The sequence below is a fragment of the Ursus arctos genome, chromosome Y (genome assembly GCF_023065955.2).
Source record: "Ursus arctos isolate Adak ecotype North America chromosome Y, UrsArc2.0, whole genome shotgun sequence".
Lineage (NCBI taxonomy): Eukaryota > Metazoa > Chordata > Mammalia > Carnivora > Ursidae > Ursus > Ursus arctos.
The window spans coordinates 992,030-1,014,827 of NC_079874.1; the positions used below are offsets into that span (position 1 = coordinate 992,030).

Genomic DNA, 22,798 nt, shown 5'->3' on the forward strand with positions numbered 1-22,798 from the left:
GCTTTATGTTGATTATTTGGGATCTTTTGTGGTTCCATACAAATTTAGGATTGTTTGATCTAGCACTGTGAAAAAATACTGCTGTTACTTTGATAGGGATTGCACTGAATATGTGGATTTCTTTGGGTAGTACAGACATTTCAACAGTGTTCTTCCAGTCCCTGATCATAGAATGCTTTTTCATGTCATTTTGTCCTCTTCAATTTCTTTCATCAGGGTTCTATAGTTTTTGGAGAGCACATCTTTTACCTCTTTAGTTAGGCTTATTACTAGGTATCTTTTTTTGGTGCAGTTGTAAATGGGATTGATTCCTTGATTTCTCTGTCTGCTGCTTCATTTTTGCTATATAGAAATACAACAGATTTCTGTACACTGATCTTGTATGCTGAGGATTTACTGAATTCATTTATCAGTTCTAGCAATATTTGGGTGGAGTCTTTTGGATTTCTTTGTAGAGTATCATGTCGCCTGAGAACAGTGAAAATTTGACTTAATTCCTTGCTGATTTGGATGCTTTTTATTTTTTTTATTGTCTGATTGCTGAGTCTAGAATTTCTAGTACTGTTTTAAATAACAGTGAATATCCCTGTCGTGTTCCTGAGTCTGAAGAACGAGCTTTCAGTTTTTCCCCATTGAGGATGGTATTAGCTGTGGGTTGTTCATTTGGACTTTATCATGTTGAGGTATGTTCCCCCTAAACCTGACTTTTTGAGGGTTTTTATAATCAAAAATTGTTGCTGTACTTTGTCAAATGCCTTTTTCTGTGCCTGTTGAAAGGATCTTCTGGTTCTTATCCTTTCTTTTACTAATATGGTATATCACATTGATTTGTGTGCAAATATCGAAACATTTCTGCAGCCCAGGAATAAATTAATTATAGTAACTAATTCTCTTAATGTACTATTGGATTCAATTTGCTGATATCTTGTTGAGGATTTTTGCAACCATGCTTATCGGAGATACTGGCCTGTAGTTCTATTTAGTAGGGTTATTGTACAGTTTTGGAATCAAGGTATGACTGGCTTCACAGAATGAGTTTGGAAGTTTTCCGTCTATTTCTATTTTTTTGGAAGTTTGAAAAAATAGGTATTAACTCTTCTTTAAATGTCTTGTAAAATTCCCCTGGGAAGGCTTCTGGGCCTGGATTTTTGTTTATTGGGAGATTTTTGACTACTGATTCAATTTCGTTGCTGGTTATAGGTCTGTTTAAATTTTTTGTTTCTCATGAGAGACTATGGACTATGAGAAACAAACTGAGGGCTACAGAGGGGAGGGGGGTGGGGGAATGGGATAGACCGGTGATGGGTAGTAAGGAGGGCACATATTGCATGGTGCACTGGGTGTTATACACAACTAATGAATCATCGAGCCTTACATCGAAAACCGGGGATGTACTGTATGGTGACTAACATAATATAATAAAAAATCATTATTAAAAAAAAAAATTTGTTTCTGTTTTAGTATTGATAGGGCTTTTTGTTTGTTTGTTTCTTTGTTTGTTTGTTTGTTTCTAGTAATTTGTCCATTTCTTCCAGATTGCCCAGTGTGTCGGTATATAATTTTTCATAGTAACTTCTTATAATTGTTTATATATTCTGTCATGCTGGTTATGACCTCTCCTTTTTCATTCATGATTTCATTTATTTGGGTCCTTTCTCTTTTTTTTTGATAAGTTTGGCTAGAAGATTATCAATTTCATTTTTTTCCCAAAGAATCAGCTCTTAGTTTTGTTGTTCCTTTTTACCCTTCGTTTCTATATCATTTATTTCTGCTCTAATATTTATTATTTCCCTTCTTCTGCTGGCTTTGGGCTTCATTTGCTGTTCTTTTTCCAGCTCCTTTAAGTGTAATGTTAGGTTGTGTATTGGAGACTTTTCTTGCTTCTGCAGGAAGGCCTGTATTACAATATACTTCTGTCTTAGGACCACCTTTGCTGCATCCCAGATATTTTGGACTATTCTGTTTTCATTTTCATTTGCTTCTATGTATTTTTCAATTTCTTCTTTAATGTCACCTATTCATTCTTTAGGAGGATATTCATTAGCTTCCATGTATTTGTTGTCTTTCCAAATTTTTTCTTGTGGTTGACTCCAGGTTTCCTAGCATTGTGGTCTGAAGGTATGCATGGTATGATCTCAGTCTTTTTGTACTGGTTGTTTTAGGATGAATGATCTGAATATATCTGTTGAGTATTTCCAGATGAGTGTGTCATTCAGAGCCCTCGTTTCCTTGTTGATCTTCTGTTTTGATAATTTGCCCATTTTTTTGAGTGTGGTATAAAGTTCCTTATTATTATTGTATTATTATCAATGAGTGTCTTTATGTTTGTGATTAATTGATTTATATATTTGGGTGCTTCCATGTTGGGTCATAAATATTATTTATGTTAGATCTTCTTGATGCATAGACCCCTTAATTAAGATGTAGTACTGTTCTTCATCTCTTGTCATAGTCTGTTTTAAAATCTAGTTTGATATTAGGATGGCTGCTTCAGTTTTCTTTTGACATCCATTAGCGTGATAGGTGTTTATCCATCCTCTAGCTTTCAGTCTTCAGGTATCTTTAGGTCTAAAATAAGTCTCTTGTAGGCAGCATACAGATGGGTCTTGTTTGTTTTCTTTTTAATCCATTCTGATACCTTTTATCATATGATTGGAATATTTAGCCCATTTACATTCAGGGTAATTATTGATTTGAGTTTAGTACATTGTGTTACCTGGGGTGTTGGTATTGTGGTGATATTCCCTGGTCCTTTCTAGTCTCTGTTGCTTTTTTTTTTTTTTTTTTTTTTTTTTTGGCCACTGAGAGTCCCCTGTAAATTTCTTTCTTTTTTTTTCTTTTTTAATGATTTTTTATTATATTATGTTAGTCACCATACAGTACATCCCCGGTTTCCGATGTAAGGCTCGATGATTCATTAGGTGCATATAACACCAAGTGCATCATGCAATACGTGCCCTCCTTACTACCCATCACTGGTCTAAACCATTCCCCCACCCCCCTCCCCTCTGAGGCCCTCAGTTTGTTTCTCATAGTCCATAGTCTCTCATGTTTCATTCCCCCTTCTGATACCCCCCCTTTCTTTATCCCTTTCTTCACCTACTGATCATCCTAGTTCTTATGTTCCATAGATGAGAGAAATCATATGATGGTTGTCTTTCTCTGCTTGACTAATTTCACTTAGCATTATCTCCTCCAGTGCCGTCCATGTTGCAGCAAATGTTGAAAACTCGTTCTTTCGGATAGCTGAGTAATATTCCATTGTATATATGGACCACAACTTCTTAATCCAGTCATAGGATGAAGGGCATCTCGGCTCCTTCCATGCTTTAGTTATTGTGGACATTGCTACTATGAACATTGGGGTGCATATGGCCCTTCTCTTCACTACGTCTGTATTTTTGGGGTAAACACCCAGTAGTGCAATGGCTGGATCATAGGGTAGCTCAATTTTTAACTTTTTAAGGGACCTCCACACTTTATCAGAGTGGCTGTACCAACTTGCATTCCCACCAACAATGAAGGAGGGATCCCCTTTCTCCACATCCTCTCCAACAATATTTGTGTCTTGCCTTGTCTATTTTTGCCATTCTAACTGGCATAAGGTGGTATCTCAGTGTGGTTTTGATTTGAATTTCCCTGATGGCTAATGATTTTGAACATTTTTTCATGTGTCTGTCAGCCATTTGTATGTCATCGTTGGAAAAGTGTCTGTTCATATCTTCTGCCCATTATTTGATTTATTTGTTTCTCGTGTATTGAGTTTGAGAAGTTCTTTGTAGATCTTGGATGCCAGTCCTTTATCTGTAGTGTCATTTGCAAATATATTCTCCCATTCCGTGGGCTGCCTCTTAGTTTTTTTGACAGTTTCCTTGGCTGTGCAGAAGCTTTTAATCTTGATGAAGTCCCATAAGTTAATTTTATCTTTTGTTTCTCTTGTCTGTGGAGATGTGTCGTGAAAAAGTTTGCTTTGGCCGATGTTGTAGAGGTTGCTGCCTATGTTCTTCTCTAGCATTTTGATGGATTCCTGCCTCACATCGAGGTCTTTCATCCATTTGGAGTTTATTTTTGTGTATGGTGTGAGATAGTGGGCAAGTTTCATTCTTTTGCATGTAGCTGTCCAATTTTCCCAGCACCATTTATTGAAGAGACTGTCTTTTTCCCACCGGAAGTTTTTTCCTGCTTTATCAAATATTAGTTGCCCAAAGAGCCGAGGGTCCATTTCTGGGCTCTCTATTCTGTTCCATTGGTCTATGTGTCTGTTTTTGTGCCAGTACCATGCTGTCTTTGTGATCACAGCTTTGTAGTACAGCTCGAAATCCGGCATTGTGATGCCCCCAGCTTTGTTTTTCCCTTTCAAGAGTTCCTTGGAGATTCGAGGCCTTTTCTGTTTCCATACAAATTTAAGGACTATTTGTTCCAGTTCTTTGAAATATGTCCTTGGTATTTTGATCGGGACAGCATTGAAAGTGTAGATTGCTCTGGGTAGCATGGACATTTTAACTATGTTAATTCTTCCGATCCCTGAGCATGGAATATCCTTCCATCTTTTTATGTCTTCCTCAATGTCTTTCAAGAGTGATTTATAGTTTCTAGAATATTGGTCCTTTTCATCTCTGGTTAAGTTAATTCCAAGGTAACGTATGGTTTTTCGTGCTATTGTAAATGGGATGGATTCCCTAATTTCTCTTTCTTCGGTCTCATTATTCGTGTATAGAAATGCAACTGATTTCTGAGCATTGATTTTGTATCCTGCCACATTACTGAATTGCTCCATAACTTCTAATAGTTTGGGAGTGGCTTCTTTTGGGATTTCCACATAGAGTATCGTGTCATCTGCGAAGAGAGACATTTTGACTTCTCCTTTGCCGATTTGAATACCTTTGATCCCTTTTTGTCGTGTGATTGCTGTTGCAAGGACTTCTAGTACTATGTTGAATAATAGTGGCGAGAGTGGGCATCCTTGTCGTGTTCCTGAACTTAAGGGAAAGGCTTCCAGCTTTTCCCCATTGAGAATAATATTTGCAGTAGGCTTTTCATAGATGGCTTTTATGAGATTGAGAAATGTATTCTCTATTCCTACACTCTGAAGATTTTCATCAGGAAAGCATGCTGTATTTTGTCAAAAGCTTTTTCGGCATCAATTGAGAGGATCATATGGTTCCTGAGTCCTTTCTTGTTGATATGATGATTCACGTTGATTGATTTGCGAATATTCAACCACGCTTGCATCCCAGGTATGAATCCCATTTGATCATGATGGATAATCCTTTTAATGTACTGTTGGATTCTATTAGCAAGTATCTTGTTGAGGATTTTGGCGTCCATATGCATTAGGGAAATCGGTCTGTATTTCTCCTTTTTGAGGGGGTCTTTGCCTGGTTTGGGGATCAAGGTAATATTGGCCTCATAGAATGAGTTTGGTAGCTTTCCTTCTGTTTCTATTTTTTGAAATAGCTTTAGGAGAATAGGTATTATTTCTTCTTTGAATGTTTGGTTAGAATTCCGCAGGAAAACCGTCCGGGCCTGGAGTTTTGTTATTTGGAAGGTTGTTTATCACTGACTCAATTTCTTCATAATTAATTGGCCTGTTTAAGAAATCAATTTCTTCCTGTTTCAATCTTGGTAGTTTATAGGTTTCCAGGAAGGATTCCATCTCTTCCAGATTGCTTAGTTTATTGGCATATAGCTGTTGATAAAAATTTCTAATAGTCCTTCTAATTTGAATGGTGTTGGTCGTGACCTCTCCTTTTTCATTCATAATTTTAATAATGTAGGTCCTTTCTCTTTTCTTTTGGATAAGTCTTGCCAGTGGTGTGTCAATTTTATTGATTCTCTCCAAGAACCAGCTTCTAGTCCTGTTGATCTGCTCTACTGTACTTCTGGTTTCTGATTGATAGATTTCTCTTCTAATTTTTGTCAGCTGCTTCCTCATGAGTGGATTAGGCCTGTCCCTCTGTTGCTGTTTCAGCTTCTTGAGGTGAGAATATAAAAACTGCATTTTAGATTTTTCTATTCTTTTGAGTGAGGCTTGGATGGCTATGTATTTCCCCCTAGGACTGCCTTTGCAGTATCCCATAGGTTTTGGACCATTGTGTTTTCATTCTCGTTGGTCTCCATAAATTGTTTAAATTGATATTTTGATTTTCTGGTTTATCGAATCATTCTTGAGCAGGATGGTTCTTAGTTTCCAAGTGTCTGAGTTTCTTCCAAATTTTTCCTTGTGATTGAGTTCCAATTTCAGAGCGTTGTGGTCTGAGAATATGCAGGGGATAATTTCAGTCTTTTGGTATCAGTTGAGACCTGTTTTGTGTCCCAGAACATGGTCTATTCTTGAGAATGTTCCATGGGCATTAGAATAGAATGAGTATTCTTTGGTTCTGGAGTGTAGTGTTCTATATATATCTATGAGGTCCAACTCGTCGAGTATGGCATTCAAAGCCTTTGATTCTTTGCTTAGTTTTTGCCAGGGTGTTCTGTCTATTTCTGATAGTGGAGTGTTGAGGTCCCCTACTATTAGTGTATTTTTATCTATATGTCTCTTTATTCTGGTTAAGAGTTGGCTTGTGTATCTTGCTGCTCCCCTGTTGGGGTCTTATGTATTTATAATTGTCATATCCACTTGTTGAATACTTCCTTTAAGAATAATATAGTGCCCTTCTGCGTCTCTAACTATAGTCTCTAGTTTAAAATCCAATCTATCTGATATGAGAATTGCTACCCCAGCTTTCTTTTGAGGTCCATTTGCGTGAAAGATGGTACTCCATCCCCTTACTCTCAGTCTGAATGTGTCTTTGGGTTCAAAATGAGTCTCTTGTAGACAGCAAATGGATGGGTCATTTCTTTTAATCAATCTTCAACCATGTGGCATTATGGGAGCATTTAAGCCATTCACATTGAGACTGAATACTGAGAGTTATGATTTAATGATGCCATGTTGCCAGTAAAGTCTTTGTTTGTATTGGCTGTGACTTTCTGTTCTGTATCACTCTTGGGGCCTTTTTACCTTTATAGAACCCCCTTAATATCTCCTGTAGGGCTGGTTTCATGGTTACGGAATTGGTTAGTGACTGTCGATTCTGAAATGTCTTTATTTCTCCATCAATTCTGAATGACAGCCTTGCTGGATAAAGGATCCTTGGCTGCATGTTTTTCTCAGAAAGAGCTTTAAAAATGCTCCCCCATTCTTTTCTCTCATTCCAGGTCTGTGTAGACAGGTCCGATGTAATTCTGATGCCTTTGCCTTGGTACGTGAGAAATTTCTTTGCCCTGGCCGCTTTCAATACTGTATCCTTGGATCTAATATTTGCGAAATGCACTATGACGTGACGTGGTGTAGGTTTGTCGTGGTTTAGCTTGGGAGGGTCCTCCCCGCCTCTTGGACACGAACGTTTGTTTCCCTCGCTAGATTAGGGAAGTTTTCAGCTACAATTTGTTCAAATATCTCTTCTAGACCTGTTTTTCTCCACCCCCTCGGGGATGCCAATGATTCTGACATTGGATCGTTTCATTGAGTCAGTAATCTCCCATAACCTACATTCGTGGGGGTGCATTTTTTTCAGACCAGCTTCTATTTTCGTTTTTTCCTCTATTAACCCATCCTCCAATTCACTAACACGTTCCTCTGCTTTGGTGACCCTGGCCGTCAAAGCCTCTAGTTTTGCCTCCATTTGGCTCATAGAATTTTTAATTTCTGTCAGATTTGCTCTCATTTCTGTCCTTAGGGATTCTATATTCTCAGTAACCTTTTCGTTAATACTTGTTTCAATTCTACTCATCATTTTGACCATCATTACTCTGAATTCCATTTCTGATAATTTGGTTACATCCATATCCATTATTTCTGTGGCAGAGGCCACAGACTCACTGTCTTTTCTTTCCTGGAGGGGGGCTTCTCCTTCTTGTCATTCTGATGAGGATAGGCTGCGGGGTTGTCCAGAGCCCAAATTATTGACTGGGTCCCAGGCCGTGCCCCTTGTTTTATAGGGATCTTAGGGATGTGGGCTTCTTCTTTAAAGATTTTATTTATTTATCTGAGAGAGACAGTCAGCAAGAACAGGAACAGAAGCAGGGGAGTCGGAGTGGGAAGAAGCAGGCTCCCAGCGGAGGAACCCGATGACGGATTCCTTTAAGACAGGCACTCAATGACTGCACCAGCCAGGCGCCCCGGGTTGTGGGCTTCTTGATTTTTCAGCCTGCCTTTTGTGTTCTGGGGGAGCAGCTGCCGCGCCGATACTCAGGCAACCGGATTGAGTTTCTGTGTCCCCTGCGAGGGGGGATGGGGATGGGCACTCTCTGAGCCGGTATTTCCAGGCTTTTGTTCTCTGGCAGCTTTCCCTGGTGGTCTGTTATGCCTCTTCTGAGAGTCAGAGCAGCAGAGGCCGAATTGTCACAGAACAGAGGGATTGCGGCCCGTTCTCCACTGATGTTCTGACCACTTTAACTCTGTTACTGTTGGTGCTGCTCAACCCTGCAGCGTCCCGGGATGTGCGCCCCACACCCGGCGTCCCTGCCCTCACTTCCAGGGCCGGCGCCTCTCTGTCCTTTGTGTTTCTAAGGCTGCCAGCCACCAGCCGCCCCCGCACGCTCCCGGATCTCCGGGTCTCAGTCTATTTCTGGTGACCACACCGGGGTTCCGGAGTTCCGTGAGAAGCCTGGTGGCATGCGCACCCGGTTCAGGGTCTCAGTCTGTTGTTTCGCGGGTGCCGACCACAAGTCCTCCTGCTCCCCTGTGCAGGTGGCCCGCCAGCCGCCAGCCGCCCCGCGCGCGCTCCAGGAGCTCCCGGTCTCAGGCTGGATCTCCTGAGCACACCGGAATTCCGGTGTTCCACGAGAAGCCTGGTGGCGCGTGCTCCCTCTCACTGGTCTCAGTCCGCTCTCTCGCGGGTGCCATCGAAGAGTCCGCCGGCTCCCCCGTGCAGGTGGCTACCGCTTCCCGGCGCCCGAACGTGGCGGCTCCCTCCCCCTTCCGTTTATCTTCCGATATCTGTGTGCGGTTTCTTTGTTCCCCGCTTCCTACCTCAATACTCAGCGCTGGAGATGTTCATTTGTAGAGATCCAGATGTATCTTCCTGTGTCTCAGGCTGATTCTGTGATTGTTTAGGCTGGTCTGGTACCTATCCAGCTCGACCCAGGGGACCGTCTGAAAAAGGGGTCCCCTGCTCCTCCGCCATCTTAACTCTGCTCCCCCTGTAAATTTCTTGCAGGGCTGGTTTAGTGGATATGGACTTTAGTTTTGTTAGGTTTTTTTGTCTGAGAAACTTTTCATCTCTTCTTCTAGTCCGAATGACAGCCTCGCTGGAAAAAGTTTCATATTTTTCACCTTTAGCATGTTGTGTATATCTTGCTACTTTTTTCTGATCTGTCTGGTTTCTGTAAACTGATCTCCTGTGAATCTGATTTGTGTTCTCTTGTAGGTTAGGGATTTCTTTTTCCTTTTGCTTTCAGGATTATCTCTGTATTTTGCAAAGTTTACTATAGAAAGTGTTGGTGTTGACCAGCTTTTGTTGATTTTGGTGGGACTTCTCTGTGCTTCTGGGATTTGAGCATCTGTTTCCTCCCCCAGATTAGGGGGGAATCTATAAATTGATTAAACTAAGCTGTTGCTGCTTTTCTCTCTCTTTTTCTTCTGGGACTCCTATAATAGTGTTTGTGTTTTAAGTAGATGATGAGTTCATAAGTGTACATTGTGATCCAGTACTTTTCTTTCCCTCTTCTTTTCACCTTCATGATTTTCCATAATTATTCTTCTATGTCACTGATTGATTCCTCTTCTTCATCTATACTTTTTGTTATGGCATCCAGTCAGTTTTGGACTTAGTGACAGCATTTTTTATTTTAGTCTGACGAGTTTTTCATTGTTTTATCTCTGTAATAAGGGATTCTCTCATGTCTTCTATGTTTTTTTCGCAAGCCCAGCAAATATCCTTATGATTGTATTTTAAATTCTGATTCAGGTATGTTACTTATATCTGTTTTGTTTACATCCTTGGCCATTGCCTCTTCCTGTTCTTTGTTTTGGGGTGAATTCCTCCATCTTGGCATTTTGTCTAGGTCACTGTGTGTGTGTGTGTGTGTTAGGGAAGCCTGTTATATTGCTTCTCCTACTATATATTAATAGTAATATATTAAGTTAATATTAATAGCAATAATTCATTAATAATTAATAATAACATATTAGGAAGAGCCCTATATTGTCTTGGACCTGGTAATTCAGGAAGTGTTTCATACACATTCTGCTGTTGTATATTGGCTGCCATTTCCTTCAGATCATTCCTCTGCAGAGTTTCTCTTCACCTACAGTGTGGAGTGCTTGGGCCTTGTCCAGCATGTGGCAGTTTTAACTAGGTGTGTTTTGGTCTGGTTGTTAAAAGAAGGTAGATGCTGTTTCCCATAGAGCTGAAGCTTTGTAGTACTCCATGATCAGTAGACTTAGTGCTTGTGAAGGGTTTGTGCTGGTCTTCTGGGGTGGGGCCTGCTGTGTTGGTTCTCATGTGGACAGTCCTAGGAAAGATGCACCTGTAGAGCACAAGGTGGTGGGCCTTGTGGCTCTAGCCTGCACTGGGGGTGCTGTGCTGCTCAGTGAAGTAAGTCAGCTTTGGGGGGTGTCACTGCACTCTGTCATCCTTGGAGCAGAGAGTTCCTACCTGCCATTCCTCAGGAAGCCCTTCCAGAAGAGGAAACAGTGTCCCCTCTTGTGTCCCAGATTTTTATCAGATCCCTGCCTTCACCCTGTGACAAGCTATATGCCTTCCAGGCAGCACTTTCCTCTTGTGTTTTATTTCAGCGTGGGCCAGTGTTTCAAAACTACAAAATTTATGGACCTGGCACAGTGTGGACCTGCAGTGACTCTCTGGGAGAGGGTAATGGCATGCTGCAGCTAGTACCACTTTATCCCAGAAAAGTAGTCTTAAGACCTGACACTGGTTCAGTTTATGGTAAATATCAAAAAGCCGGTCCCAGAGAATTACAGACTAATATCCTCAATGAGATGGATGGAAAAATTCTCAAAACGTATTAGCTAAACAGATGCACAAGTACAGTAAAAGAACTGTTTATCACAACCACATGGAATTTATTCCTGGGCTGCAAGTTTGGTTCAACATCTGCAAATCAATCAATGTGATACACCACATTAATGAAAGAAAGAACAAGAACCATATGATCCTCTCAATAGATGCAGAATAAACATCTGACAAAATAGAACACCCTTGATAAAAACCATTAAGAATGTTGGGATAGAGGGAACATACCTCAGCATCATAAAGACCATATACAAAACACACACAGCTAATATCCTCAGTGAAGTATAACCAAGAGCTCTTCCTCTAAGGAAAATGATAGGAACATGACAGTGATGTTTGTACTCTGACTACTTTTGTTCAAATACTGGAAATCCTGGTCTCAGCAGTCAGACAACAAAAAGAAATAAAAGGCACTCACGTGGCAAGAAGTCAAATTTTGATTCTTCGCAAGATGGCAGAAGTGTAGGGGAACCTGTTTCAACAGGTCCCCTGATTTTACTGAATAGCTACCAACCATTCTGAACACCCACAAAATCAGCCAGAGATGTAAGAATATATATCTGGATATCCAAGCAGAAAATCACTGCCTGTTTGAAGGTAGGAAGGGAAGAGTCATAATCTGTGGGGAGATATTGAAAGAGAAACAGAAGGTGGGGGGGATCCTCCATAAGCTGGTTCCTGGAAAGTGATATAACTCCAGAGCACAAAAGTGACCTGCACTGGAGACCAGGCAGTGATACAGCCGGAAAGCAGCACCCAAACAGGACCGAGTCGCTGTGGATGCATGCATGAGACCACAGCTACTTGCAATTTTTTTTTAATTTTTTTATTATATTATGTTAGTCACCATACAGTACATCCCTGGTTTCCGTTGTAAAGCTCGATGCTTCATTAGTTGCGTATAACACCCAGTGCACCATACAACACGTGCCCTCCTTACTACCTGAACTTGCAGTTTTAAAACCACAAAGGGCACGGACAAGCCTGGGCCACTGAATTGACCTCTGAGAGAGTCATGGCAGGTGCACACGTCTGGAGGCTGTGGTTTTCATCAGCAAATAGAGAAACAGACTGTGTGTCCTGGAGGATTTAGTGAAGAGAGCATACTGTGATTTCTTTGCCCTGGGACAGAGGTTTCGGTGTGGCCATTTTTTTTTAAATGTTTTTTCATTATATTATGTTAGTCACCATACACTGCATCCCTGGTTTAAGATGTAAAGTTCATGATTCATTATTTGCGTATAACACCCAGTGCACCATGCAATACGTGCCCTCCTTACTACCCATCACCGGTCTATCCCATTTCCCCAGCCCCCTCCCCTTGAGCCCCTCAGTTTGTTTCTCAGAGTCCATAGTCTCTCATGCTTCATCCCCCCTTGTGATTACCCCCCTTCTTTATCCCTTTCTTCCCCTACTGATCTTCCTAGTTATTGTGTTCCATACATGAGAGAAATCATATGATAATAGTCTTTCTCTGCTTGAATTATCTCACTTAGCATTATCTCCTCCAGTGCCGTCCATGTTGCAGCAAATGTTGAGAACTCGTTCTTTCTGATAACTGAGTAATATTCCATTGTATATATGGACCACAGCTTCTAAATCCAGTAAGGGGTTGAAGGGCAACTCAGCTCCTTCCACGATTTAGCTATTGTGGACAATGCTGCTATGAACATTGGGGTACATATGGGCCTTCTCTTCACTACGTCTGTATCTTTGGGGTAAATATCCAGGAGTGCAATGGCTGGGTCATAGGGTAGCTCAATTTTTAACTTTTTAAAGGACCTCCACACTGTTTTCCAGAGTGGCTGTACCAACTTGCATTCCCACCAACAATGTAGGAGGGAACCCTTTCTCCACATGCTCTCCAGCAATTGTTTCTTGCCTAGTCAATTTTTGCCATTCTAACTGGCGTAAGGTGGTATCTCAGTGTGGTTTTGATTTGAATTTCCCTGATGGCTAATGATTTTGAACATTTTTTCATGTGTCTGTTAGCCATTTGTATGTCTTCATTGGAAAACTGTCTGTTCATATCTTCTGCCCATTTTTTTGATTTGTTTGTTTCTCGTGTATTGAGTTTGAGAAGTTCTTTGTAGATCTTGGATACCAGTCTTTTCTCTATAGCATCATTTGCAAATATATTCTCTCATTCCGTGGGCTGCCTCTTAGTTTTTTTGACTGTTTCCTTGGCTGTGCAGAGCTTTTTATCTTGAGGAAGTGCCACAAGTTCATTTTATCTTTTGTTTCTCTTGCCTTTGGAGGTGTGTCATGAAAAAGGTTGCTTTGGCCGATGTCGTAGAGGTTGCTGCCTATCTTCTCCCCTAGGATTTTGATGGATTCCTGTCTCACATTGAGGTCTTTCATCCATTTGGAGTTTATCTTTGTGTATGGTGTGAGAGAGTGGTCATGTTTCATGCTTTTGCATGTAGCTGTCCAATTTCTCCAGCACCATTTATTGAGGAGATTGTCGTTTTTCCACCGGATGTTTTTCCCGCTTTATCAAAGATTAGTTGCCCAAAGAGCCAAGGGTCCATTTCTGGGATCTCTATTCTGTTCCATTGGTCTATGTGTCTGTTTTTGTGCCAGTACCATGCTGTCTTTGTGGTCAAAGCTTTGTAGTACAGCTTGAAATCCGGCATTGTGATGCCCCCAGCTTTGTTTTTCCTTTTCAAGAGTTGCTTGGAGATTCGGGGCCTTTTCTGTTTCCATACAAATTTAAGGACTGTTTGTTCCAGTTCTTTGAAAAACATTCTCGGTATTTTGATCAGGATAGCATTGAAAGTGTAGATTGCTCTGGGTAGCATGGACATTTTAACTATGTTAATTCTTCCGATCCATGAGCATGGAATATTTTCCCATCTTTTTGTGTTTTCCTCAATGTCTTTCAAGAGTGATTTATAGTTTCTAGAATATAGGCCCTTTACGTCTCTGGTTAAGTTAATTCCAAAATAACGTATGATTATTGGTGCTATTGTAAATGGGACGGATTCCCTAATTTCTCTTTCTTCGGTCTCATTATTTGTGTATAGAAATGCAACTGATTTCTGAGCATTGATTTTGTATCCCGCCACATTAATGAATTGCTCTATAACTTCCAATAGTTTGGGCGTGGATTCTTTTGGGTTTTCCATATAGAGTATCATGTCATCTGCGAAGAGAGACATTTTGACTTCTTCTTTGCCGATTTGGATACCTTTGATCCCTTTTTATTGTCTGATTGCTGTTGCAAGGACTTCTAGTACTATGTTGAAGAATAATAGTGAGAGTGGGCATCCTGTCGTGTTCCTGACCTTAAGGGAAAGGCTTCCAGCTTTTCCCCATTGAGAATAATATTTTCAGTAGGCTTTTCATAGATGGCTTTTATGAGATCGAGAGATGTACCTTCTATCCCTACACTATGAAGGGTTTTAATCAGGAAAGGATGCTGTATTTTGTCAGATGCTTTTTCGGCATCAATTGAGAGGATCATATGGTTCCTGAGTCTTTTCCTGTTGATATGGTGTATCACGCTGATTGATTTGGGAATGTTGAACCATGCTTGCATCCCAGGTGTGAATCCCACTTGGTCATGATAGATAATTCTTTTAATGTCCTGTTGGATTCTATTAGCCAGGATCTTGTTGAGGATTTTGGCATCCATATTCATTAGGGAGATCGGTCTGTAATTCTCCTTTTTGAGGGGGTCTTTGCCTGGTTTGTGGATCAAGGTAATATTGACCTCATAGAATGAGTTTGGTAGCTTTCCTTCTGTTTCTATTTTTTGAAATAGCTTTAGGAGAATAGGTATTATTTCTTCTTTGAATGTTTGGTAGAATTCCCCAGGAAAACCATCCGGACTGGAGTTCTGTTACATGGAAGGTTGTTTATCACTGACTCAATCTTTTCAATATGAATTCATCTGTTTAAAAAATCAGTTTCTTCCTGTTTCAGTCTTGGTAGTTTATACATTTCCAGGAAGGCCTCCATCTCTTCCAGATTGCTTAATTTAGTGGCATAAAGCTGTTGATAAAAGTTTCTAATAATCCTTCCAATTTCATTGGTGTTGGTTGTGACCCCTCCTTTTTCATTCATAATTTTATTAATTTGTGTCCTTTCTCTATTCTTTTGGATAAATCTTGCCAGCGGTCTGTCAATTTTATTGATTCAAAGAACCAGCTTCTAGTTCTGTTGATCTGCTCTACTGTACTCCTCGTTTCTAATTCGTTGATTTCTGCTCTAATCTTGGTCAGCTGCTTCCTCCTGTGTGGATTAGGTCTGTTCCTCTCTTGCTGTTCCAGCTTCTTGAGGTGAGAATTTTTCTATTCTTTTGAGTGAGGCTTGGATGGCTATGTATTTCCCCCTTAGGACCGCAGTATCCCATAGGTTTTGGACCGTTGTGTTTTAATTCTCATTGGTCTCCATAAATTGCGTAAATTGATTTTTGATTTCTTGGTTTATTGAGTCATTCCTGAGCAGGATGGTTCTTAGTCTCCAAGTGTTTCTTCCAAATTTTTCCTTGTGGTTGAGTTCCAATTTCAAAGGGTTTTGGTCTGAGAATATGCGGTGAATAATTTCAGTCTTTTGGTATCAATTGAGACCTGTTTTGTGTCCCAGAACATGATCTATTCTTGAGAATGCTCCATGGGCATTAGAATAGAATGAGTATTCTTTGGTTCTGGGGTCTGGTGTAGTGTTCTACATATATCTATGAGGTCCAGCTGGTCGAGTATGGCATTCAAAACCCTTATTTCTTTGTCTATTTTTTGGATGGGTGTTCTGTCTATTTGATAGTGGAGTGTTGAGGTCCCCTACTATTAACGTATTTTTATCTATATGTCTCTTTATTCTGGTTAAGAGTTGGCTTGTGTATCTAGCTGCTTCCCTGGTGGGGGCATATATATTTATAATTGTCATATCCACTTGTTGGATACATCCTTCAAGAATAATATAGTGCCCTCTGTGTCTCTAACTATAGTCTGTAGTTTAAAATCCAATCTGTCTGCTATGAGAACTGCTACCCCAGCTTTCTTTTGAGGTCCATTGGCGTGAAAGATGGTATTCTATCCCTTTACTTTCAGTCTGAATGTATCTTTAGGTTCAAAATGAGTCTCTTGTAGACAGGAAATGAATGGGTCATGTCTTTTTATCTAATCTGCAACCCTGTGGTATTTATGGGAGCATTTAGGCCATTTATAGTGAGACCGAATATTGAGAGATATGATATTAAGATGCCATGTGCCAGTACAGTCTTTGTTTCTATCGATTGTGACTTTCTGTTCTGTTTAACTCTTTGAGCCTTTTTACCTTTATAGAACCCCCCTTATTATCTCCTATAGGGCTGGTTTCGTGGTTACGAAATTGGTCAATGACTGGCGATTCTGAAGGGTCTTTATTTCTCCAAACATTCTGAATGACAGCCTTGCTGGATAAAGGATCCTTGGCTGCATGTTTTTCTCTGAAAGAGCTTTAAAAATGCCCGCCCCCCAGCCCTTTCTCTCATTCCAGGTCTGTGTAGTCAGGTCTGACGTAATTCTGATACCTTTGCCTTGGTACGTGAGAAATTTCTTTGCCCTGGACGCTTTCAATACTGTATCCTTGGATCTAATATTTGCAAATTGGAGTATGACGTGACGTGGTATAGGTTTGTCATGTTTGAACTTGGGAGGGGTCCTTTCTCCCTCTTGGACACGAATGTTTGTTTCCTTTGGTAGATTAGGGAAGTTTTCAGCTACAATTTCTTCAAATATCTCTTCTTCTCCCCTCTCTTTCTTCACCCCCTCGGGGATGCCGATGATTCTGACATTGGAACTTGCATTGAGTCAGTAATCTCCCGTAACCTACATTTCTTGAGATTGGATTTTTTGAGCTAAGTTTCTGTTTTATCTTTCTGTTCTACCATCCCATCCTGAAATTCACTGATTTTTTTCTTCTGCCACATTACCCTGGGCATCAGAGCACCTAGTTTTGACTGCATTTGATTGATAGCATTTTTAATTCCTGCCAGATTTGCTCTCATTTCTGCCCTTGGAGATTCTATTTTCTTGTTAATATTTTTTTCAAGTCTACACATCATCTTGACCATTTTTACTCTGGACTCCATTTCTGATAATTTGGTTATATCCATATCCATCAGTTCTGTGGCAGAGTCCACAGACTCATTATCTTTTCTTTGCTGGGTGAGATTTCTCCTTCTCGTCATTCTGAGGAGGAGAGGTTTCGGGTTGCACAGAGGCCAAATTATTGACCAGGACCCAGGCAGTGTGCACTTTTTTTATAGGGACCTTAGGGATGTGGGTTTCTTGATTTTTCAGCCTGCCTTCTGGGGGAGGGGCCTGCCATGCTGTTACTCAGGCAGCCCTGTTTGAGTAGAGTCTTCCTGTCCCTTGTGAGGGTGGATGGGGTTTGGCATAATGTGAGCTGGTATTTCTGGGCTTTTGTTCTCTGTTGGCTTTCCCTTGCGGTTTTCTGTGGTCTTCTGAGAGTCAGAGCAGCAGTGGCCATATAGCCTCAGTCTCAAAACAGAGAGATGGCAGTCCGCTCTTCACTGAGGTCTTCTGGCCTCTTTAACTCTCTTTCTGTCAGTGCTGCTGAAAACCCTGTTCTGGGTTGTGCGCCCTAGAGCCATTCTCCCAGCCATCACCTCCAGGACTGGCTCATCTCTGTCTTTTGTGTTTCTAACATCGCCAGCCACCCCCAGTTCCCATGTGCTCCCGATCCCTGTTTCAGTATGGTTCACGCTTGCTCCGGAGAGCCGGTTTGCAGTTAAGTAGTGAGCGTGCTCTCAAGTTCTCGGTTTCAGTCTAGTTCTAGTGTGTGCTCATGAGCTCTGGTTGTCAATCTGGACATGCGCCCGCTTCTGAGCTCCCAGATTTAGTCTGGTTCCAGTTAGTACTCCAGAGCTCTGGTGTTCGTCTGGTCTCATGCATTCCCGGGCTCACCATCTCAGTCTGTTCTCTCGGGGGTGCAAGTGAGGTTAGCTCCCCAGTGCAGGTGGCTACTGCTTTCCGGCACCCGAGCAGGGCAGCTCCCTCCCCCTTCCGTTTATCTTCCAATATCTGTGTGTAGATTCACAGGTCCCCGCTTCGTACCTCAATACTCAGTGCTGGAGATGTTTGTTTGTAGAGATCCAGATGTATCTTCTTGCGTCTCGGGCTGATTCTGTGAATGTTCAGGATGGTCTGGTATGTATCCAGCTCGACTCGGGATCGGCTTAAAAAGGGGACCCCTACTCCTCCACCATTTTTTCCCTCCCCCAAGTGTCCCACTCTTGATCCTGGCTCAGGTCATGATCTCAGAGTAATACGTTGGAGCCCTGCATTGGGCTCCTTGCTGAGTGTGGAGCCTACTTAAAAAATGTTATGTTCATACATTGTGTGGCCAAAATATATATATATATATATAAAACATATAATAACTCTTATAAATATATGGACTTATAATTTATAGTTTATAATATTTAAATTTAATAATATATTAATAAGTAAACATGCATAGATATGTAAACATATATATAAATATGTAAACATATATTTAAATAGACAAATTATAATATAAAGTACATGTGTATATATACATATGTGTAATATAAAATATATATGTATGCATGTAATATAGCATAGTATGTATAAAATATACATATTTATATGTGTTATAACTTATCTAAAATATCTGTATATACTAATATATGATAGGTACAGTTTTGTGTATGTATATGTGTATGTACATGCTTTTATTATATGTACAATATATAATATGCATATACATGTGTATAATATACATTGTACATATAATTTACATATAATATAAACATGTACACATATATACATTATATGTACAATTTTGTATATATGTAACATTTTAGATATTGTATATTGCTTTTGTCAATGAATCATAGGAAATAGAGAACTTCCAAACCGAAAATATACTATAGCTGGGTTTATATTTATCTATATTTATCTATATAAATATATATATCTGTATTTATCTATATAAATATAATGTATTTATATAGATAAATTTATATTATACATATAATATATATTATATAATATATATTTTATATTATAATTAATAGATAAATATAATATAAAATATATCCTTTATCAGTGTTCTTTATTTCTTCGTAGAGCTTTGATTTACTGTCTGTTAAGCTTTCTTGTGGGATGGAGGTAATTGTATGTAACTCCCTCATCATTTTTTGCCTTAATGTCTCTTTCATTTTTGAAATATTGCTTTGGTGAATATAGATTTTGTATTTGAGCTTTTTTCCATTTCAACACTTTGTATATATATTGTTCCACTGTCCCTCTTTTTTGAAGATACCCCTAATCTTATCGAGAGTTTCTTTTATGGACAAAGCTCTTGTATCTGTTTTCAAGATTCCAACTTTGTCTTTAGACAGTTTTATTACAATGTCCCTTGATGTAGAACTGTTTGAATTTAATCTTCTTGGAGTTCATTGAGCTTCTCTTATGTGTAGAATATTGTTTATCATTTAATGTAGTATATCAAATATTATTTCTTCCCATTTGTCACTACATTGTCTCAGAGATTCATGAACTATATGTTGGCACAATTGCCCATGTCCCAACATATTGTAGTTTCTGCTTATTTTTCTTTATTGGTTTTCTTTCTTCTCTTCAGATCGAATACTTTTTTATTTGAGTTGTTTTCATGAGCATATAAAGGTAGTTGATTTAAAGCCATTTTTAAGTAAGTCTAACATCTATGCTCCCTCACAGGCAGTTTCTGGTAATTTCTCTTTTTCTTATGAATTGCCATATCTTCATACTTTTTTTTTTTAACGTCTTGTAACTTTTATTAAAAACTGGCCATTCTAGGGGCACCTGTGTAGCTCAGTCATTAAGCGTCTCCTTTTGGCTCAGGTCATGATCCCAGGGTCTTGGGATCAAGCCCCACATGGGTCTCCCTGCTCGCGCCGGGCTCTCTGCTTGGCAGGGAGCCTTCTTCTCCCTCTCCCTCTGCCTGATGCTCCCCCTCCTTATGCTTGCTCTCTCTGTCAAATAAATAAAAATAAAATCTTAAAAAATGGATCATTCTGCCTATTTTAATGAAAACAGTATTCTTTTTAGTGTGTGATCCCTGAAGTCTCTATTCCTTTAGCTTATTCTAGCCATTTTACATTTTTATTAATAAAAGGTAACTCTGGAAAGTGGATATTTTCTCTGTCTAGCATTTGTTGTTGCTGCTTGTGAGCTGAAGTTGTTCACTTGTTTTGGGACTTTTTCCAACTATTCTTTCAGAGTGTATTTCCTCTTGTGTATCGTAATAAAGTCTCCTTTGCATTACCTCAGTAGTACCTGTGCCTGACAGATTTTCTGAAACTCTTGGAATGAGAAAAATAAGTAAGCACAACACACACACACAGAAGGAAATAAAGAAAAAGAAAATTTCTGTTGATCTTTTAAAATCGGTTCTGTGTTAGGTCATTTTCCTTTACTCTTTTTTTTTTTTTTTTTGAAGATTTTATTTATTTATTTGACAGAGAGAGACAGCCAGCAAGAGAGGGAACACAAGCAGGGGGAGTGGGAGAGGGAGAAGCAGGCTCCCAGAGCAGGAGCCTGATGTGGGGCTTGATCCCATAACGCCGGATCATGCCCTGAGCCGAAGGCAGACACTCAACGACTGTGCCACCCAGGCACCCCCCATTTTCCTTTACTCTAAGGATATGTACAGTGCTGTCTTACTGGTCTTTGCATTTTTTCCCCCACTGAACCTAAGTTTAAATGGGTGATAATTTAAAGTTTTGACCCATTTTTTCTAACATGCTTCCTGACTTGGGCCTACAAGTAACCCTAATTGGCGTACTGGATTCCCTACGTTGCCTGTGCTTTTCCAATTTCTTATTCCTGAATAATGTACCCTGTGGCTTCTCCTCCCAGTCTGTTGACACATCTTTTTTTTTTTTTTTTTTCTCTTGTTATTTGTGTTTTAGGCAGAAAAAGCTTACTTGTCTTTGAATGTTTGGGGGAACTTTGTGTAGATGCTCTGTACTGATTGAAATATGGTAAAACACACCGTATTTCCAGTTACTCTGGAAAACCTGAATTCAGTCCAAATAGTTTCTTGGGAACTAGATACACTGGGAGCATGAACTGTCATGTACAAACAAAATCCACTTATACAGGAAAATAGAATTTGAGGTAAAAATACTGCATATTTATATTTATGTTGCCTTTATACTGGTTAGGTGTTCACTTGGTTTAAGAGAACCTTCGACTGTCTCTCAAAATTTTCGTAAGACAGATTCTGACACTTGTATAAAGTTTCTTAGTGTTTATTTCAGGGACATGGACTTCTAGATTTCCCTGCCTGTTCTATTCTCTGATATACCTATATTGGTTGTTTTAAAATATCTTACAGAATGTGGAACTGCTTTCACTAACAAACTTCAAGGAATGTTTAAAGACATGGAGCTTTCCAAAGATATCATGATTCAGTTTAAACAGGTATTTCTAATCCAAAAGAGTTTTGTTTTTAATATTAAGTGTTTGAATGGTTTAGTTCTTTTAGATTTACAATTAAGACATATTAAATCACATTTATTTTTTAAATTTTTATTCAAATTCAATTTAATTAACATATACAGTATTATCAATTTCAGAGGTCGAGGTCTGTGATTCATCAGTCTTATACAACACCCAGTGCTCATTACATCATGTGCCCTCCGCAATGTCCATCACTCTGTTACCAAATCCTCCCAACCACCTTCACTCTAGCAACACTCAATTTGTTCCTAGAGTTAACAGTCTCTTATAGTTTTACTCATATATGGAATTTAGGAAACAAAATTGATAAACATAGGGGAAGGGAAGGAAATATAAAATAAGATAAAAATAGAGAGGGAGACAAACTGGCAAAGCAAATCACATTTCAGTTATGACTCCAACTTTGTGTTTTTTGAAAGGAAAATCAATGACACTTATGTATTTAAAGAACTATACAACATATTTTGAATAACTATTTTTAATTTATTTTCCTACCCTTATTTGGCTTTCCATTGCTTTCCTACATATATTTAAGTTTTTTTTGGCAGTGCATATGTATTTTTTTCATAACTTGCCTCAGATCCTTTTTAATGTAAGATGGATTTAAAAAAATACAATGGAATGTTAATTGTAACTTTTTAAAATTTAGGCAGCCAGGCTCCATTGTTATGGTTCTTAAGAGCATTTTCTTAGAATACAAATGTCCATTTCGTTTTCAAGATATGTTATTATCTCAGTGAGAAATTTATCATTAAGATAATTTTTAGTAATGAATTTCTATTATACAGTTATAACCATGAAAGAGTTTTAAAATTCTTATTACTTCATTGCATCCTTATATTTTGCAGTATATGCAGAACCAAAATATACCACGAAACATTGAATTAACTGTGAATATTCTAACAACAAGTTTTTGGCCAGCCTATATCCCTAAGGAGATACAGTTACCCCCAGAGGTAAGAAATTCACTGTTTTAAGACTCTAGTATATGCTAAAGCAGTTTGGTTTTAATGTGACCTTTTAAGTTACTATGCCATGTTTAATGCTGATGTAAATATCACCTTAATGTTATTCATTTTGAAACGTAGTTATTCAGGTTTTAGAATGGAGGGCAACCAGATTAAATAGTTCAGTGTTCAAGTAATTCAGTTGTTTAAATAGTCTTGTTATGCAGTCAGATGTAGATTTGTTTTTAATGTTTTTTTATTATATTATGTTAGTCACCATACACTACATCCCTGGGTTCTGATGTAAAGTTCGTGATTCATTACTTGCGTATAACACCCAGTG

General features: G+C 39.2%; 1 protein-coding gene across 1 annotated transcript in view; it reads left to right on the top strand.

Annotated features, from left to right (window-relative positions):
* Positions 1–22,798, top strand: part of LOC113249012 (cullin-4B-like) — a 96,070-nt gene that overhangs the window by 40,182 nt on the left and 33,090 nt on the right. Inside the window, exons 14-15 of the mRNA XM_026490592.1 lie at positions 21,384–21,469; positions 22,357–22,464. Coding sequence (XP_026346377.1) covers positions 21,384–21,469; positions 22,357–22,464 — 194 coding nt within the window. The remainder of the gene's footprint in view (positions 1–21,383; positions 21,470–22,356; positions 22,465–22,798) is intronic.